At 35.7% G+C, this 20,855-nt stretch overlaps 3 protein-coding genes across 3 annotated transcripts; all 3 read right to left on the bottom strand.

Annotated features, from left to right (window-relative positions):
• LOC18771385 (carotene epsilon-monooxygenase, chloroplastic) lies at positions 854 to 6,134 on the bottom strand. The gene is made up of 9 exons (XM_007204130.2): positions 5,501 to 6,134; positions 3,850 to 4,146; positions 3,545 to 3,742; positions 2,796 to 2,897; positions 2,558 to 2,698; positions 2,318 to 2,425; positions 1,910 to 1,992; positions 1,597 to 1,759; positions 854 to 1,206 (listed from the first exon to the last, which is right to left on the bottom strand). Exons 1-9 carry the CDS (start codon positions 6,002 to 6,004, stop codon positions 1,135 to 1,137), a joined length of 1,668 nt encoding a protein of 555 aa, XP_007204192.1. The 5' UTR covers positions 6,005 to 6,134; the 3' UTR covers positions 854 to 1,134.
• Positions 8,952 to 11,659, bottom strand: LOC18770766 (protein DMR6-LIKE OXYGENASE 1). The gene is made up of 5 exons (XM_007204308.2): positions 11,451 to 11,659; positions 10,938 to 11,239; positions 10,587 to 10,834; positions 9,696 to 10,044; positions 8,952 to 9,446 (listed from the first exon to the last, which is right to left on the bottom strand). The coding sequence occupies exons 2-5, from the start codon at positions 11,208 to 11,210 to the stop codon at positions 9,198 to 9,200; spliced, it is 1,119 nt and encodes a 372-aa protein (XP_007204370.1). The 5' UTR covers positions 11,211 to 11,239; positions 11,451 to 11,659; the 3' UTR covers positions 8,952 to 9,197.
• LOC18769823 (purine-uracil permease NCS1) lies at positions 18,046 to 20,056 on the bottom strand. Its single transcript, XM_007203782.2, has one exon. The coding sequence runs from the start codon at positions 19,909 to 19,911 to the stop codon at positions 18,184 to 18,186; it is 1,728 nt and encodes a 575-aa protein (XP_007203844.2). The 5' UTR covers positions 19,912 to 20,056; the 3' UTR covers positions 18,046 to 18,183.

Below are 20,855 nucleotides of genomic sequence, written 5' to 3'. Positions count from 1 at the left end.
CTGGCCTGAGGGCCAGCCCGACTTCATGGGTCCCACTCCCAACCGGGGCTTGGGCTCCTCGCTGGAACTGGGTTTTTTTTTTTTTTTTTTCTCCCCCCAGCCTCTGGTTGGGCTTGCCACTGGAGTTGCTCTAAGGGAGAGGCTTAAGGCATTGGAAGAGTAGGCATTTGTGCCTCACCATTTGGAGGTGCCGTGAGCACCATTTCTCAGAGAGGCTAAATCAGAAGTGAGACACACTTCCACATAGAGGGAAACACTAGAGAGCATCACCATGAAGGTGGAGATAAACTCCTCTTTGGCTACACAAGATGTTGAGCGAAGATCAAGCCATTTCAAAGGCTGAGTCTTCTTCATTTGTTCCTTGTGTTTGTAGGAGGTTTATTTCTTTGTATTGTTCTTAGTGTGTTCTTTCCTAGTGAGCTACTTGACGTTCTTGGCTCGTGTGTGTGGTTAGCTTGAGAGTGACTTGGGTGTAATTGTGATTTGGGTTGTGAGGGTTAAACTCTAATTCTTAGGATAGTTGAGAGGGTTAATCTCATTTGGTTATAATCTCTTTTGGGATACTATAGGAATTTCTAGCTGTCTTCGAACTGGATGTAGGCTACACACGGACTGAACCAATATAAATCTTTGGTGTCGTTTGGATTTCCATATTTCATATTTTGCTCTTGTTGTTTGAATGGTTTCATATCCACCATCCAGTGCAATCCACTTCCACCGCGCACAACAAAAAGATCATTCTTGATGAAAAATTCTTTAATGGTCTAAAGCAAATGATATTTTATCTTATAAACATTGAACATTATTTGAAATGCGCCAGTTCCTAATTTCTTCTCCAATGTTAATTTGATTATTTAGTAATGTGACATATTAGATAAATCTCATCTTTGTTAGAAATAAATAAGGTTTCAAAGTGCAAATAAACAAACACCAGTCTTTCTTGCTTCTTCTCTCTCTCTCTCTCTGGCTCTCTTTTTTTTCTTTCTTTCTAAACATCATTAGTTCATTTTGGTAATCAATACTTGTACAGACTCTTCACATTTCTAAAGGACATTGGGATTCTCCCGTCAATGCATTTCTAAAGGACACTAGGATTCTCCCATCAATCTGACGCGTTGTTCAAGTAACAAGACGCTAAGAGGTAGAAGAAGATGAAGTTGCGAATGCTGGTTTTGCTTGCCGTTGGCTCAATTTCATAAACAAACCCTGCAACAAACAGCACACTGTTAGGAGACCCTATGCAATTCCTGAAGAGGCAAGTCCAACCTTTTTATTGATTTAAAATAAAACTTCTTCCTCTTTGTCCTCTCATCTGCTTGAAAACCATGTTAATTATTACAACGATCGCGATTAGATCACAAACAGTCGCAGACAGGCCAAAGAGAAGCATTTTGTATGAGTGATGTTATATGTACCACATACTGATAACATCACAAGTCACAGAGATGGCATCTAATTACATTAACGTCCCACATGGATCCCGTCACATGTGATGAATAATGTGACAGTTAGTTTCATTGATTTTATATATTAAGGAAATATGTGTCAGTACACTATATGTGATAAGGTTTTTGCATGTGAGTTTAGAAACGTTACATTTGTAGTGTGAATTGTTGCTCCTGTTGTCATGCTGATGTTCTGATCTGGAACCAGCTCAAAGTTGAGGTGCTGAATGAAGATGACCAGAGCAACAATAGCTTCCAGCAAAGCAAACTGATCACCGACACACTTTCGTGGCCCTCCACTGAATGGAATGAACCTACCGTAGATAATTTTGTTCACCCACAAATTAATGGTAAATGGAAAAATGCAAAGAAAGAACCTATATGAGATAGAACACCAAGGAGGAAAAAGTCCAGAGATAATGTAGCAGCTACTACATCCCGAAAAGGGCATAGATTAAAAGTACCTGAAATCTGTGTTTGTTTCATTAGGTACAGAGCCTTCCAAATCAAATCTTTCGGGTAAAAATTCTTCTGCTCTCTCCCACACCTTGTAAAATCATCAGAAAAATACACACCAAATACACTTTTAATTGCCAAGAAAATAAGTGAAACAAATTCACATTTCAGTTTCTTTTTTCTTCAATGTTCTGTTTCCATCGTTGGATTGCTGGTCTGGACAAATTGTGCATCGATTATGTACTTTCATTTTTCAGTTTCAATAAACCTCATATTTTGGTTGTTAAGTAAGATATATGGTGCACTAGAGTGGAAGCACAAAGACAAAGTTTAGGTGGAATCTAAAATCAAGAAGAAGGAAATGTGAAATTCAAAAAATAACAGAAAGTTTTTCCAAACTTAACATAAGGTGATACCTCTGAAGAATGATGGATATTGTATACTGAGATCATGATATCTTGACCAGCATTGACTTTGTAATTTCCTGGGAGCACATCAGCAACTTGAGCTCTTCTTATTAAAACCTAAATAAATTAAAGCAGTGGAACCACCAAGAAAAAAGATGAGTAAATATGAACTTATATTATACATGGATTTCAAATTTTTCTTAACTGCACTGCAGTTCACATAAATGGAAGAGAAGAACTATAACCTACAGGAGGATGTGGAAAGAGACGCAATGATTCCATAATACAGCGTGTCAAGAACTTTAGATTTTTTATATCATCGTAGGAAGGACGCCGTCCCTGTAAAACTGTATCAACTTCTTCTTGTGCTTTCACCAATGAGTGGGAATTCTGCATTAAGAAAATAATCAAATACATGAAGAGTAGAGTAATAATTGATACCTCAGTAACCTACTGGTATGAAAGAAACACATACAAGGAAAGGTACCTTACTTAGAAGATAAAGTGTCCAAGTCAACACTGAACCAGTAGTCTCATGTCCAGCAACCAACATAGACAGAAGATCATCTCGTAATTGCTTGCTCGATACCTGAAAAGTATTGTGTCTTCAGTCCTCAGTCCTCAGTCTTCACTTTAGAACCAAAATATATAGCGTGCTAGTCTTTACTTTTATAGATTAATAAACAACATCTTCAGTCTTCCTCAAACGAACATTTAGATGCAGATATACAGAAGTCCAATACAACCAAGCATAGGCTCACTTACACATAAAAAATAGATTTAAAACTAAGCTAACAACTGCTTGCAATGATAAAGGAATTAGGAATTCACAAAAACCTTCATTTTTAACTTTTGATGCTCACAGTTTAGGAAATGACTTATTCAACTTTATTGAAGGCAGTCTCAAAGCTGAGTGTAATTACAAATCACCCCTTCAAATTGAAATCAGAGTATTAACTAGTCAAAGCAAAATGAGATGAGTATTTTCGGCATATGCATCTGCAGGTGTTCTCACTAGTTTGCATTCATAGAACTGTTACCATGTGAGAAGATGAATGTTGTTTTTAAATAACAAAAATAGTGTTCTCCTATTCAACATGAACCTTAATTCTGTCAAAGCATAAACATTTATTCAAGCAAAGTAGCTGACATTCCTAACCAAAATAAAGCTCTCTAAATGTGGATTCTAAATTTATAAGAGAACAGTTATCATGATGAACGCTAGTATATGCCGACCTCTTCTCTACTTGCAAGCAAAAAGCGAAGGATGCTTGGATCAGTTTCATTTATATATTCTTCCTCATCAATTCTCTCACCCTCAGCTTCCACAATTTCTTTGCACTTAGCAATAAGTTCTTCAACAGAACTCCTGATCACTGAAACTGCTTTTTCAGCTTTTATTTGTCTTGGGATTATCTTACGGAAAGCACTAACCTGCAACAACCAAAAAACGACATCACCAACTAGGATCAAAACCCAAAAAAATATATATATATATATATACACATCAGCAGAGGATTAGGAGACTTGAGAGACCTTGCCTTCCAATATGGCAATAAATCAGTAGAGCGAAGCTCCGCCTCTTTCAATGCAGTGTAAACAGCATCAATAACAGGGCTATAAGCATTAAGAGAATCAAAATTGTAGTTGAATAAAGAAAGGCCTATAACATCAAGAGTTAGTTGAGAAAATCTATCCTCCATGTTTACAGCTGTTCCATTAAGTGCATCAGATTGTAGCTTCTCCACTAATCTCTCAGCACATTTGCAAAATACCCGATCAACTATCACCGACAAGTACTTCTTGTGAAGAGATGGCACCACAGCCCTGCGTCTAGCCTACTATGAATCATATATTACGCACAAATGAGATGGGGAAAACAACCAATTGAGACATATCCAGCTTTCATCTATTTAGTGTCGCATGTTGAAAGCTTGATGGGTGAAAACTATGATAACATGAGTGAAGCATTACTGAGACCAAATTTCATAGTTCCATGTACTACTCGGGTAACAGTGAATTCTAGACTATATAGAGTCCCTCTGGAAACGCAAAAAAACAAGTCTAACAAGGCAATCAATCCATAATGTAAGATTTGGTTTCGTCAAGAAAGAAAACAGCTCACTACACACTTTCTCTTCTTCTCTATCAATTTGTCCCCTTCTTGATAAAAGTTATATCCAGAAACAAATGGAATAACATTAATAAAAGTTGTATCCATAAACACTTGGAATACAATTAATAAAGTACTTTACTTTTATTTTATTTTCTTTAGTTTCTCCTACCCAATTTTCACACATTCTAAACATAAGGTATAGGTGCTACATTATTACCAAAGCGCCATACATATTTAATTATAACAACTAATAACCATCATTCTAAAGAAGAGAAAATGGATTAATAATTGGTTTGTAATTCTTCAGTGCAACTGAGTTGTGTGACTATTTTAACAAAATATGTGCTCTGATAGAACAATCCAAAACTGTATATAGTGGCGATTGGGAAATTTTGTAGTCTGAACCAAAACGAATTACAGGATGACATGATTGTGGCCAACTACCAACTCAACTCTTCAATTTAGTTCACTCCAATATCTCACCTCCCAATTAAATTGTGGAATGTAATACACTTCAATTTATCATATCATAATAATGTAATATGCATGCAATCTTATATCTTCACCTCGTTATATATAACTACATTCACATATTTTCATTTCCTTAGAGTAGAATCACGAAAAGTATGTGTGATGTTGCTAAGTTCATATGCTTTCACTTTCTTCCGATAAAGTCATGAAAAGTGGGTGATTTTTTTATTTACACAAATTAATGATTCCATTAAGGTTTAAAGAAAAAGAAAATTTTGAAACAATCATGAAATACTAATTGGAATAAAATTACAAAAATACTTTATCTTTATTTTGTTTCTCCTTCCCATCCAAAAAATAAGAAAATTTTGAAACAATCATGAAATACTAATTGATATGCATACGGTAAAGGTACCACATTATCTGACACAAAAAAAGGTGCCACGTTATTAACAAAGCACCATCCATATCCAATTATAACAAACCAACAACCATATACAAAACACAAAAATAGAGCTATGTATACTAGAACAATCTACACCAATATAATTTCAATTATTGTTGTGTATTTTGTTTTGTTTCAACAATAAATTGAATAGCATTACCGTCCAAAGTGGGCCTTCAGCGATTGCAAATCCAGAACCAAACAAAAACTCAGAGACCTCAGCAACAAGACCCTTCGCATACTTGCCATAATTCCTCAGCACATGCTTAGCAATAGCAGGGTCACTGACCACCACGAAGTTTCTAGGCCCAGCTGCAAGCCTGTAAATTGGACCGTACTGGTTCATCCATTTGAACAGAGGCAGAAACAGAGCACCACCCAGAAGCTCAGAGACGTCCTCCAGCTGAGCACTGGCAATGGGTATGCCCGAGTCGTCGTTTTTGGATATGGTCAGGGTCCGGGTGAGCGAAGTGAGCCAATTCGGGCTGACCCACGAACTGGGCTTGGAGTTTGTGGTGGTGGAGGTGGTTGTGGGCTTGGAGGTTGATGTGGGTTCTTTGTCTATGGAGGCTTTGACGGAGACGGAGTGAAATTGGGTGGTGCGTTTGAGAGAAGAAGGGGTTGGGAGGGGAGAGAAGGAGGAGAAGGAGAGAGATTGAGGCATGGCTTTTGTGGAGGAGTGAGAGTGTACGACGCCAGTGTTGTTTCAAAGTTGAAGATAACTAACTGTAATTTGTCAAAAATAAGTAAGATAACTGACTACATGCAAATCGGTAAGCAACTCCCACTGTCTTTAGATATTTTGGTCCAGCTTTTTGTAGGCTTCAATTGGGCTTAAGTTGATTCATGGGCAAGAATGAACTTCCAAAACTTTGGCCAATTAATCCGACTCTTGGCCCAAGCTTTTTCGACCGACCCAAATTGTTCTTCCTCTTTACAGTATGTTTACTTATTTGATATAGTGAAAGTCGTGAATTGAGTAAGCAAGGAATACGGGAGAGAATGAACGAGTATGAGATCAATTACTCCCCCTATCAATCTAATTCTTGGTTTTAAATTACATAATTTTGTATTCCTTGCTTGGGTAAACACAATCACCCTTATTACTAAATTAAAAAAATGGAATAAGAATAATTCAAATACAAATTATATGCAAGTAAACATGCTATTGGTTTTTTTTCCCTTTTACATCGAATTATACGACGGTTTAACTTGTAATTTGTGACCATTTCTTACATTTACAAGATAAATCTCATTAGAATCAAGAGCTAATTGGTTCCCTTAACATGTGTTTCTTAGATTTTTTGTTTTCTCGTATATAAGAAGTTTATATGTTCATTTAAATTATAACTACTAACGATACAAAACTTGATTCAACTTTTCAATTTTTATAGAAAAATTCTCCCTCCTCCTTTTTCTTTCTTTCAATTATTTTTCCATTCGTGACCTATGCATTTTCTCCAAGAAAATGTTTTTGCTCACAATTTTAAGCAAATGTACGCTTACCACATTTATTAATATTTAACATGTATTCATAGGAATAACCATAATTAACTCTTTATTTTGTATTTATAGAATCATAATTATGTCCATGAACATTTGTCAAATATTAAGAAGATAGTGCCTTCGGTAAAATAGTGAGCAAAAATACTATCTCCATCTCATTCTCTCGCAACTCATGGGTCAATCCTTAATTGTGCCCTTTATTTGACAGTTGATAATATGTCCAAGTCAATTCCAGCCAACAACTATCTCGTGGCTACGCTAGCAAGACCATTTTTGTCCAAGTTAAAATCATGTGTCGGCCTAGAAACATGGGTCTAATCAAAGCCATCTATACTGAAGTTCAGCTACAGAAATTTTGACCTAAGACTGTTTGAATATTGTCAAAAGTTTTTGTTGATCAAAATTCAATCCAATTTCTGTTGAATGAGTGGGTGATCAACCACATCTTTTTATTGGAATTGTTTAAAAAAGCGATTAACCACATGATTTGTCATAAATATCTATTGGTCTCTAATGATATTTTTCTTTCAAATATTAGGTTAGAGTATCATAAGTTTGAAATCTTCATCTTCCTCTCGATGAAAAAAGAAGCTACATAATTTTCCGACCCATTCCTAATCGTACGAAAATTAAAAAATTATCATGAACATCCAAAACAAACTAGAACATCCAGTATACAAATTAAAACCACAGTCACTCCACCTCAGTGCTGATTTTTTTTTTTTTTATAGGTTTAATGGTATAAGTTAAATTTAAGTAAAGTAAATAATAAGTCTAGTCCTTTATTTAAAATAAACTCAGCTCTCTATGTAGAAATAAGCCCACTCATGAAGCATGTAGGAAATAGTAAACATGCAATCCTAACATTTGATTAGAAGCAGACATCATAATTTTTCTTCTAGCCACCGAAAACGCCATATTTGAACTTTGAGAGCCTAGAAGAAATAGCTCTGTACCAACCTATTTTCAGTGGCTTCTTCAATCTTGATAAGTTTTTCTCTTTTTTTAAAATTCAATTTCCATTTTTAATTGTTGTTGTTAATTTTCTATTATTTAGGGTTGGGCTTTGGGGATTGTTGATATATGTTTTATTTTTGTAACTTGATTTATTTATTAGCATATATGATTTTTAGTGTCTAGTATTTATTGTTAGAATATCATGTCCATATGATAATAATAGACTGGCAAAGAGAGGAAAAAATTATTCATTCTTAAAAAAAAGTGGTAATGCGATAACAATGATACACATTTTGCATATAATATTGATACTTCAATTCCTAAGGAACTTTCTCAACTCGGATCACAAGTAGTTGAACAATGTGTTTGATTTGGTATTTATTTATATTTTGTACGTCTTTGTGTTATATTTGCTCGTAATGTGACCTTATTTGATTTACAAAATTTTATTCACATTTTTGTTTCAAGAGAAGAAAAACTTATAATATATCTCCTATAAAAATAAAAATAAAATTAACCTAGTCCTATAAAAATTCCTGAGTCAGCGATTGGTTAAACCCACTTTCAAGTCATTTTTCACTCAAATTCATCCCAAGACTGTAAATATTTTTGTTGTTGATTTTTCATCTGTCTTTAACTTTTGAGAAGAAACAAAAAAACGTGGAGCATCTTCCACCCACTGCACCACCAGTGGACAGCCCTACGACCCTGAAGCTATTCAATGAGTTCGCCAAGTAAACCGGTAGCTATCTTTTTCTACTCTCAACGACTGACTTGAACCTTTGTAATTGCATTGTATTTTTCAAATAATATTTAAGAAAGTCGCTCCCTAATTAAGTGCTTTTAAAAAAGATGCTGACCAAACGAAAAAATCATTTAGAAAGCTTTGTCAACGTATATATAAACTTGACTTTGCCAATGCATACGGAAGCATGCAACAGTGATGTGAGTTCAGATTTTGCCGTAACTTCATCAAGAGATGAATTAATACAAGGGCTTGTTTGGACCTTTTTTTTTTTAATTCATATCAAAAACACTTTTTCGTGGTTTCTCTGAGTATTAGTCCGTTTTTCAGGAGTGCTTTCAAATGGATATGAAAGAAACAATTGTGTTTAAGGGTATGTTTAGGAATGTTTATGTGGAAGCGCTTTTATTAAAAGTTCAAACGCTTTCATTATATATAAAAAAACCCTGCGACAACGAGAGTCAAAAAAAACCCATAATTTGTAAAAACTACTTTAAAAATACAAAAAAGAAAAAGAAAATTATATATAGGAGAAAATTAATTTCCAACTACTCATTGCTACATATGTAATTCGAACAGCTAAAGGTCAACGAACGAGGCAGATTTTCCACCAGTTGTTGGCGGCTCCATGCATAATATATATTTTTAATTAAGTAAATAATTTCCTAGACTCAAGGAAATTCTTCCTCTTAGGCTCACGAGATGAAATATACTCTAAGAAGCTGGCAAAATCAGTGTCCTTGTAAAGCCTTGGATTTGATTCATTGACAAGTTTCGGCGACGGTCCAACTGATCGCATGAAAGGTAGAGTATGCAAAGAGGCCACTGAAATTCGACCTTTTGTAGAATTCACCAAGACTCTATGTAGAACACTCTTGTATTTTCCATTGCTAAATATCTGTCACAACAAAAACCAAGTCTTAGGATATACGTTAAAAGAAAACAATAAATTAGAGTTGTATTAGCGAAGATGAAACTCACGTGTATTCTACTTTCATATGCTGATTACGTCTCTAATAGAGATAAGACTAACTAATGAATTATATAATAATCTATTCGTCCATGTAATTTACATGTGATTCAATGCATGTAGCAGATAACTTTTAAGTGACCAAACAAACACTGACCCAATAATTATTAAACTCACCTCAAGGTGATCACCAACGTTGACCACAAAAGAATTGGGGATTGGTTCAACGGTGACCCATTGATCTTGTTTTTGGATTTGAAGTCCTTCAACTTCATCTTGGAGAAGAAGTGTGAGAAAGCCATAATCAGAGTGGGGAGGCATCCCTAGGGTTAGATCCGGTTGGGGGCATGGCGGGTAGCAATTGACAACCATTAGCTGGCTTCCATCTTGGAATTCTTTTAACATCTCATCTTCTTCTGTCGTGTTGTTCTCTGTGGTTCCCACCAGTCGTAAGCTCTCGAAGATGGCTTCCATTAGCATTAGGAATAAGTATTTGGTTTCTTGTGCGTAGGTAGCCGCCAATTTCCTATGGAATAGAAACCAATCAATATATTTAATCTCACAACAATATGTATAAGTGAATAGAGCTAGAAGATGATTCAAATTTATCATTTTAGAATTCTAATTATTGGTTAATTAAGAATTAAACTAATTGCTCAACTAGGGTACAAGGAGCTAGCGATTAGATGTGGCCTCTCACGAGCAAGGACAGCTCCTAATTCTAGGAGGTTATAATATATCTTAACAAATACTTTAAGAGCACACTTACCCACATAGGATGAGAGAAGAGTTAAATAATCTACCAATACAACTATTTGTATGGCGTTAGTTGACCAATTTCTAGTAGACTCGTACTTAATACACGTGAGACTCATATATGCAAATTGAATTCATTGTTTCAGAGATGTGATGAGTAATGTAGTCTGTAAATATAACACATATACAAGCTTCGGTAAAATAAAAGTGATAAGAATGAAGCAAAAACTTAAAATTATAATAGGTCACGTGACTTCGACCATATCCCATTTTACCCCAAAAAACCATGCTTTAGGTTGAGCGAGCTCTCACCTCATATCCACCGGTGAAGAAGGCCAATGAGGAAGGACATCTGGTAAAGGATGGCACATTAGCTTCAAGAAGTCTCTCCAGCAAAACACCTTATCTTTTTTCTGGTTAAAGCTAGTTCCGTATCGAACAGGAGCATGCATATCCGAGGACATGTACTTGGCCCTCTCCTCAAAAGGGAGTTCGAAGAACCTTGTGCTCACGTCGATCATGCTGCTTATAACATCACTTGGAATGCCATGGTTTACCAACTGCATCAACCCACAAATCACAAATTACTTTGATGGTTTAAGATGTTAAACTCGTTTACAAGCTCAGTATGTCCCTAACTACGAGTTACTAATTAAGACCTACCTGAAAGAAGCCATATTGCTCACAAGCATTAGCCAGGGACTTGAGGACTTGGGCTCTATTTGGACCCTGCAATTCCTTGAAATCAATGACGGGGAGCTTGAGATTTTGGTTGGACACATTTGGTTTCTGGTCACTTGAATTGGGTCGATCCAAAATGGGCAATACGTACTTGCTTGGAACTTTGCTTATTCCACTCTCGTACAACCGCTTCACTCCATTCTGGTACTGACTTTCCCCATTCTCAGTTGTCAGCACTGCCATTGTTGGAGACATGGAGTATTCCAAAAGCTAATCCTGAAAGGCTGCAAGGATGATTAAGGAAAATTATGTTAAATTTCTTGTATCGCAAACTTGTATACGGCTGCAACACAAGCACGTGATTGTGAGAGGAACGCGTATACATACATCCCATCCCACACAGGTAGACAAACTTTTTATCTGTGTAGACGTGGGATGTACTGTGTTTGCAAAAGGAAAATTGAAAAGAAACAGTTAGGACATTCGTATAACTACCTCACAACTATCTTTTTCCGAAAAAGAGAAAGATAATAAAAGGAAAGTATAGTGGGAATAAACAAGGAGGAAATGGAGATGGTGGATAATGGGAAAGTTTTGGAGGGATATATAGAAGAAAAACTGGCGAAGGACTTGACATGTACAGGAGCAAGTTTTTGAGATGCCGGTTTCGGTTTTTTCGAATCCGTAGGACTGGTTCCATGGATACAGAAACCGTTGACAAAGAAAAAAAAAAAATTTGAGTCAGAACGCACGAGGTTGTAGGGACAAGAGGTATAGGGGCAGCTTTGTCCTCTTTTTCCTAGAGCCTTCCTACTGTTCATCATCTCTCTTTCCTTCAAAGTATTTAAAACGGCAGGATACCAAGGCTGACTTTGGCATGCAGCTCATCACATATAGATTATTATATAAGTAGCTCGCTAGGGTCCCTTTCCATCTTTGGGTCATAATGGTTTTTTTATTATTATTATTGATTTTATTTTAATACATTTAATTGATTTTCTTTATTGATTTACTTATTTTGGTATGAAACAAGATTCATTTCTATAATAATTATTATTATTATTATTTTGGGGTTAATAAGTTATATATTTAGTATGAATTTCCATAATCATGGTCAAACTCAAAATTCAACACTTGATTTTCACTTTACCAAGCCTATATTTTTTACTGCGTTTGGTAGTACACCACAATCTCCATCCATCCATGAGGTGTCTTGCCGTAATTTTTTGTTGTGTTTATACCTTACCTTTTCATTTAGGACTCATTCTATGAATGATGCCATTTGTTAGGATGATTTGAAGTAAAATCAAGTTAGGCATTGGTCGATCGGTTTCTTCTTCTTCTTCTTTTTCAACCGTAAAAAATAAAAAATTAATAAAACTACTACATTTACTAGTAACCATATTCGTTTATTTCTATTAGCGATGTGGTCTACAATGTGCATTCTTCATTCGAACACACTAATTAAAAGAATATCAAAATGTACATATATATGGTTTTGTGTATTAGATACTCACATATTTGTGTAAAATTTAAATATTTTTACAAATTATGTAATTTTCGAAGAATCCAAAGGAATATGTATGAATTACGCGTAGTTATAAGAGTTAGAAAGCAGGTGAATATACGTACAAACATCTGTCGAAGAATCCAAAGGAAAAACGACGATTTTCTTGAGAGGCAATGGTTGTAAATCACTCGCAAAGGATTGGCAAGTTGCAAAGCTTTTTCTTTCCTTTTTGTCACTACTTTCGTTCAGTCCACACAAACTTGTTATTATTGGTTAGCACTATCCGACGTCTAATGAACGTTAAACGACTTTCTGCTTGTCACCATATATGTCGGTCCAACCGAATATCTAGGTCTTCTTTTTTCCTTAATACTAATAGGCTTCCTTTTATCATAGAATTTTTTTAGTTCAATTTATTCATAGATTATGGATCTAGCTTTTAGGATAGCTGGATCTTTATATCTTATATATATATATATATATATATATATATAATAACTTAAAAGTGGCTGCACCTGAGGTTTTAGGTTTGATTCCTCCTTCTTCTTATCATTTGTATAAAAAAAAAGTACAACTTAAAAACAAAAAGGAAATAAGATTTCACGACCTATTAGCCTCTAATCTTGTGGTATTTGTTTCAACTTGGTTGGATGAAGTCTCTGATTCACATGGATGATGATGATGATATACAATTGTTTGTAGTAAGTTCGACATACTTAATTGTGAGTGGCTAACCATTGGTGTTGTAGCTTTATTGTGACCGTATTGGCCTTTCATAAAAGTAAATCGTAGTTTGTAAATATCATATCTTTAGTCAAAAAGATATTTCATACATGAAGATATCTCAAGCCCCTAGCCCCTAGATAGCACGACGCTAGCTAGTCAAGATGGATGAAGTGGACACATATAATGGAGTCAAGATTAGGTGATAGATCACGAATCAAATAACAAGTTTGGTCATATCCCTATGTACGAAAAAAAATATATGATTATACCTCAAAGAGAGGTTTGTGCATTAACTTGAAGCCTGTGGGTGGTATAATGTGTATGAAGTGTTGATCACAGAGGGCGAAAATATACTAAACTTATACACCCAATACGAATGGTAGGACTCGAATTCATAATTTTTTTTTTAAAAAAATAATTATTTCAAACCACTACACTAATGATTCATTTGCGACATTAACATATGAACATATGTACAAAACGTAGTTTACTTTTTTCAACTTCAAGTGAACAAAATAATACTACTATACTCACACATGTACAGAGCGACCGAATATTCTTCTCTGAAACTAATCAACTACAGCAGAAAAACTCAACCGAATAATTAATAATAATTCTCGATCTGAATTCTTCCCCTGCACAAAACGTAGACTATCTAGATTCATCTGAATTAAATATGTATGTGTGTGTGCTAGTAAAACCCTTGCATGGAGACCTAGCAGCCGGTCGTGATCGATTGTTGACATTTTGTTGTGGGTTATATTTTCTGGCTGAGTCATTGCCCCATTTTCTTTGTGACGTCCGATCATAATCCATATGATGTAATTCATATGTGATAAAGCTGGTGCCATGTGGCAGCAAGAGTAAGTACGTAATTAATTAATTAATTATTGGTTTAATTAGGACACCAATTAATCTTGTTCTCCTCTAACCCACAAAGAATAATTATTTTTAAAAAAACACACAGAAAATGTCATAATGACACTCCTCAGTGACAAACTTATCCATGCATACAGCTGTTAAGCTCAAACTTTTGTGCTTTAGATTAATGATTGTACGTAATTTTTTTTTTATTTTTTATAATTATGATAAGCTCAAACTATGTACTTAAATTAGTGTCTCTAATTTTTTTTTAAAATTATGATAAGTTTTTCTGAACGTGGGCGTGCATATATTCTTATTATATGAGGAAGTTTCCGCAGTCGATGGCTAGCTAGGGTTTGTAATTTAGTCCAACTAACTCCCATCTTATATATAATTTAGGCCCCGCTGGCCACTGCCAGGAGGAGGCAGATATTGATACTGTTTTCCTTGTAATTAGCAATGTTAATTTCTTGTTGGATTTATTAGTTGTTAGATTAGGTGAACCCTAGCTAACAAAAAACCAAGTTTTGTTATAGATTAAAATATATCCTAACTAGCTAATCTAGAACTATATATATATATATATTAATCACTTGAATCCGATATCACTTGATCATTCAACCAAATTATTGAAATTTAAGTACTTTCTTGAAGCACCGTATTTATTGATTTTTTTAAAATCTCAATTAGATGCCTTAATGATTTTGAATTTGCATGATTTTTTACAAGGATGATCTTTGGATGAAGATGTGAAAAATAAATTATTTGAATTGTTGGAAAAAAATTTATAAGGGACCCTAAAGATGTCCCTTAATAAAATGGGTATATATATATATAATTTTATTAGTAGAGTATAATAAGATACTATATATAATTTTATCATTAGGGGTGTTTCCTATCGAATTCCCTCAATGCCCTTTAATAAATCCTTATATTATTGAACTGTTAAGCACGAGTGACCTAGGATTGTAGGACCCCTCTGTCTCTCTCTCTGTCTCTCTCTCTAAGTCAATACAACCCTACCATGCAAAACAGGCAACGTGTGTGTGGGTTGGGGTGACGAGGGAAACTGGTTCGAGGGTCAAATAATGGTTTGTGCTCCCCAGTTAAATTCTGCATAATTTTGTCCTTTTGGACCTCATTCGTTGCATGCTTCGTATCCACGTCAGATCCTCAATATTTTATGTGTTCGTACATGTATGCCTTATATTTTATGTCCTTCCCTGTATATAGTCCACGCCTCACCACTGCTTTTCCTCTTTCAAATTCATTATTTTTGTTTTTGTCGGATTTTAATTTTGGACCATCTTATTGCTTCAATTACTTCAAGTTTCTCGAATTCAAATGGGTGGTGGTTATGTTTCAAATCTAGATCCTGCGTTCAATATAGTTTGATCGTGAATTTTACTTTTACGGTTGTAGGAACTTTAATTACATAGGAATAAATGAATTATTAGATATCTAATTAGATGGGTTTTTGTGACTGATCGTCTTTCAGTTTGAATTATGAATGCAATTTATCGTCTTTCTCTAAACAAAATAAAAGATGAAGAAATTATTACAAAAACTACGTTCAAATGTCATTTAACCTATTTTAAATAATAAGAACATAACAGGTAGTTTTTGTGAAACCGGTGTGAGAATTCTCTGTTTAATAATTATTAGATATAATTCAGATGCAAGATGTCAAGACAGGCAGATACATTTCTGTGATGATCCTCCTCCTCTCTCCCATCTCCCAACTAAACTCCACCTGACCATTGATGAGATTAAACAGGCAAAAAGAAAAGGCATGCTCAACGCCCCCATATGTACAGAACATAATCTGTTGACTGTCCCTTCAATTAAGTTCTTCGGTCTCAAGTGCCCTGCAGGTGCCTGCGAGAAACAAAAATGGATGCGATCAGATCAGTTGTCGTTTTTTTTTCCACATTATATATTTATTTATGGTTAATACTTCCAAGTTTAAGATAATTTATACCTATGGTATTACTGGAAACTGACCTTTCATCAGTTTTTAAAGTTTCAATAATCTCTCTCTAAAGCATATATGTATGACAAATATATGTATACAAAACCTAAATATTTGAGAATCATTAATCTCTCTAAGACTATGGTCAATGTAATTCCTCAACTTAAGAAAAATTATAGAAAAATGATTTTGCATAGTTTAAGTTCAATATATGCAAACCAATTAGTCTTAATAGTAGAAGAGAAAGATTTCTTCACCATGCATGAAAGTAGTAGAAACATATGTTCATATATTAGAAACTAGCCATATATACGTAATTGTTGGTTTTTTTATAAAAAAAAATAAAAAGAGGAATTTGAACTTGTGACATCTCCCAAAAACTCCGGACATTTGAAAATAATAGAAGTACTGCATGTTAACTATGATGAAAATAATCTATTAGAGTAAGAGAAAGAAGGAAGAGAGGCTCTGAATATTTCTCTGAATTGTGTTCTTTCATTACATTGAATAAGCCTAGAACTGATGCTTATATAGAGACTAGAGATTACTTCTCCACTAAGTAAGTTTAGTAACAACTTTAACTACACATCTAACTAAACACGTGAACTATTTAACGAACTGACCACATAAGCATCTGAGCTGTTTCCAGCTCATAAGTGCCACATCAGGATAATTTGTGATTACTCTTAACATCCCCTCTCAAGTTCAGCGTGAGAAGGATTAAGGCTGAGATTGAAATAATATTTTCGAAATATGGGACTGTGAAGACCTTTGGTAAGAATGTCAACAATTTGTTCATCGGTGGGAACATATTGCACACTAAGATCTTTACATTGAACTATCTCCCTGATGAAATGAAAATCAACATCCATGATAAGCAATTTGTTTATCTTTTTGGCTAGATTGCCGAGTTTGATGTTCAAGGAGAAATTTTGAGGTAAGATCCTGTACTTGGGCTCTAAGAATCCTATGCTTATGTCTGCTGTGAAGCGAACAGAGAAAAAAAAAAAAAAAAGCCATGAAAAGCAAGGTTGACTAGTCAAAAGCAGCGGACATGGTGACACGCCGTCCCACTCAGAACTCCGGGCTAAACTCTAGATTGTGCCCCTCTAAAAGCACACCCTAACAATAAATTTGCCCTTTTTTTTTTTTTTCTCAACTAATTAATTTCTTCAGGGCCTTTTTGAAACATTGTCCGGAAAGGGAAGCTAACATGTGTTATGTATGTTTCACAAAATCATACATTCATTTGAATCCCAGTAAACCAATTAAAAAAGTATCATATAATTTCTCCAAATATTTGGAAGCACCCCACAAGAACCCAAAAGACTAAAACATAATAAACAAATTGGATTCACAACAATACAAGAGCTGTGAAATGCATAGGACCAGGAAAAAAAAAAAAACCTCCACATATATATATATATATATATATATATAAGGAGAGAAAGAGAAACCTCCACATCTTTGAGTCAAAGCGAGCATAGGTATAAGATGATGGATATGGGTTCAGTGCTAATTATAGATCAGAAGAAGCAGACGAAGAAGAAAAAAAAGAAAGAGAGCATATGAATTTATGGGATAAAATTATTTTTTTGGTGCCCCTTTACTTGTTGGGCCCTGAGCTCGTGTCCTGCTCGTCTTGGGCCAAGGCCGACCCTGATTGAATGCGATCTCATTCATCGTAATACAACAATTCACAATGTATATTACTTCATGGCTATGACTGAATAAAACAGGGTGGGAATATCAAATTTAACAAAGGTTCGTATACCTTTTTGGGTGTCTTGTTTTGTTTGGGTGCCCTGAGTATATTATGGGTGCCTTCCCATTGTCGAAACCCTTAAACCCCCTCTCTCTCTCTCTCTGTCTGTCTCTCTCTCTGTCTCTCTGTCTCTCTCTGTCTCTCTCTCTCTCTCTCGCGGTTTCCAAGCTGCAAGATGCACAACATGGCCAGCTACTGGCCACTTGCTATTCCCATAATTTGTTGATAATTGAGAGAACCATACACCAAATAATGCATCACTCATAAATGTTGAAAGTTTTATTAATTTGAAGTACAACCTACAGATGCCTTATTATACAGAAAATGTTCATCTCTTTACAAATTGTATACAAGTTTATTGTGTTGAATAAAAATTGGAAAATAGAAACCTTTAGTTTGCAGGAGGCAAGAGGGGTTCTTCTGCAGGCAGAGAGTTCTGTTTTCTTGTCAAACTTGACAGAAGCCAGTAGAGCAAACCGGCAGAGAAAAAGCTGAAAAACCAAGCATTGTTGTAGATGATCACATAAGCATCTGATATTGAAGAAAGAAGGCCAATTTTTTGCAAGAAGCCTGGAACCACAGGCAAAATCCCAACAACAAGAGCTGCCATTGCTGCCAAATTGTAGCCTCCTGAATAATAATAGTCCCCAAAAGGACTTAGTGAGTACAAGTCCTTCATGCTTAGGTTTTTGTTATGGATAAGATAGTAATCTGCTAGAATTATGCCTCCAATTGGACCCAACAGAGCAGAGTATCCAACTAGCCATGTGTACACAAAGCTCTCACTTGACTTGAGAAGCCTCCATGGCTGAAATGCAATTCCAAGCAAAGCTGTGAGAATAGCTCCTCTTCTGAAGGTGAACTTTGAAGGGCTGAGATTCACAAGAGCGTTTGCAGGGGCCACAACATTGGCTGCAATGTTGGTTGTGAGGGTGGCAAGGCTAACACCAAAAATGGCTAGAATGATCGTTGTGAACCCTCCAATTTGCCCGAGAAGTTGAATCGGATTCGAAATGACACGCCCGAAAATCACTTCTGTCGAGCAGGTTACAGCTAGGCCAACAAATGTGAATGCCCCCATGAAGATTGGTAGCCCGGCTTGACCGATGATTTGGTCAGTCTGGCTCTTGGCATATCTGGTGAAATCTGGTATGTTAAGAGCAAGAGTAGCCCAAAAGCTTATATTAGCAGTTAAGGAAGGGAAAAAGAGGGACCAAAATTGCTTGGAGGTGAGCCTAGAGGACAAGGAAAGCATGTGGCTGAAACCACCAGCTTTGACATAAGCCCAAATGAGAAGGCAGGAAGTGAGTGCGATGAGAACTGGAGCTGAGTATTTCTCAAGTTCCCTAATTCCATCCATTCCTTTCCAAACAATGGCCAATTGGGCAAGCCAAAACACAATAAAACAACCAAATTCCAATGGTGATGTGCCAAGCCAAGGTAAGACCTGAGACAAAGAAGACTGTTTGATTGAATTTGGTAGCAAAATGAAAATGGCTTCACCACCAATCCAAGTCTCAATTCCATACCAACCACAACCAACCAAGGCTCTAAGAAGAGTGGGAATATGAGCACCATAAATACCAAATGAGGAACGGGCTAAAACTGGGAAAGAGATGCCATATTTTGTCCCTGGATGGCCAGTGAGGACCAATGGGACTAATAGTATTATGTTGGCTGCTACAACTGTTGCAATTCCTTGCCACCAAGCCATGCCAAGGTCAACAAGACTACCAGCTAAATAGTAAGTTGGCACCCCCACAACTAGTCCTACCCAAAGACTAGCCAATTCCCACCTGGAAAAAGTCCTTTGATCAAGTGTTGTGGGCTTGAGATCGTCGTTTGTAAGCGTGGGATCGGATTCGAACTCATCGAATTTGGGACTTGGGTTGTGTTGTGTTGATGCCATGGTGGTGAAAATGGGGCTTCTTCCAAGTGAAAGATGGTGGAAATTGGCTTGGTCATGGTTGGCATTGCATCTGATAGTTATGGTAGTTGATGACAATAACGGTGTGGTGGTGACAAAGTTACAAGGTCTTGGATTAATTCTGGAAATTGCAGAGGGAAAAGAGGGGTGGGGATGAAGATGGAGATTGAAGCTAAGACTTTTGGACACCATGATTCACTGGGATTCCAGATGAGCATGGAATCTGTGGTATCTGTTTGAGATAGATGATGAGTGGTGGCTATTGGTCAAGTCCCACAAAGTTATTGTATGACTTTTCTGCCTTGGATCAAGAGCTAGATGACAATACAAGTCTACTAATCTAATATATTGTATTTTCTTAATCAAACATTTGAATAAAATGTCAGAGTAAATTATAGAGTTTTCTTCGATGATGCTTAGGAGAATTATATCTACACGTTAATCTCCGTTATTATTATTTCTTAATCAAACTTCTGAAAAAAGCTTCAGAGTAAATTACATAGCTTTCTTTCTTTATTATAACTTTACAGATTTCTTCATTATACTCCACCATGCCACATGCCTCAAAGATACTTTTTATTGAGACATCAAAGAAATTTGTATTGGGGCTCTTGACTTTGGATAACCCACCTCCTAATCCCAGGTTGGCTTCCTTAAGAGACTAGTAGGAAAGAAGAATATTGGCACGAGAAAAACTTCTCATTTGTCTTAAGGGAACATTTTTTTTCTAAATACAATTGATAGTCTAAACTATACGGGGATGTAGATTCTCTTATACACACATTATTAAGGTGTTATATGGACTCGAACCTGAGATCACTGATCTACAAGTTAAGGTTATTTTCCACTAGACTAGACCTGGAAACTTAACACTATTGGGAGATGAACGTAAATTTGAAACCTATTATTACATATGTGAATCAGACAGCCTGCCTTGGTAGGAAATTGTAATACTCTTGCCTTGTTTTCATTGTCTTGACTCCTTAGAAAATAGGCACAAGCCATCACAGCTTGGACCTTAATTTGGTGAAGACGGCCCATAGTAGACACATTTTATCCACCTTAGACCCATTTGTTGTGAGAATCTAATTGCATAAAATCCATTTTTCTTCTTGAATGTTCTTTCTTTTACTAAT

This window comes from Prunus persica, chromosome G7 (assembly GCF_000346465.2).
Source record: "Prunus persica cultivar Lovell chromosome G7, Prunus_persica_NCBIv2, whole genome shotgun sequence".
In the NCBI taxonomy this organism is placed as follows: Eukaryota; Viridiplantae; Streptophyta; class Magnoliopsida; order Rosales; family Rosaceae; genus Prunus; species Prunus persica.
The sequence above is the reverse complement of the archived record's forward strand: the minus strand, read 5'-3'. Positions and strand labels throughout refer to the sequence as shown.

Coding starts and splice junctions, on each gene's coding strand:
- LOC18770766 (XM_007204308.2), bottom strand. CDS start 11,210: ATGTCTCCAACAATGGCAGTGCTGACAACTGAGAATGGGGAAAGTCAG. Junction 10,835..10,937: donor AGCAATATGGCTTCTTTCAG/GTAGGTCTTAAT, acceptor GGGTTGATGCAG/TTGGTAAACCATGGCATTCC. Junction 9,447..9,695: donor ACGTTGGTGATCACCTTGAG/GTGAGTTTAATA, acceptor TTGTTGTGACAG/ATATTTAGCAATGGAAAATA.
- LOC18769823 (XM_007203782.2), bottom strand. CDS start 19,911: ATGGTGTCCAAAAGTCTTAGCTTCAATCTCCATCTTCATCCCCACCCC.
- LOC18771385 (XM_007204130.2), bottom strand. CDS start 6,004: ATGCCTCAATCTCTCTCCTTCTCCTCCTTCTCTCCCCTCCCAACCCCT. Junction 2,898..3,544: donor TGCTTGCAAGTAGAGAAGAG/GTCGGCATATAC, acceptor AATACTTTTCAG/GTATCGAGCAAGCAATTACG. Junction 2,699..2,795: donor CACTTTATCTTCTAAGTAAG/GTACCTTTCCTT, acceptor TTCTTAATGCAG/AATTCCCACTCATTGGTGAA.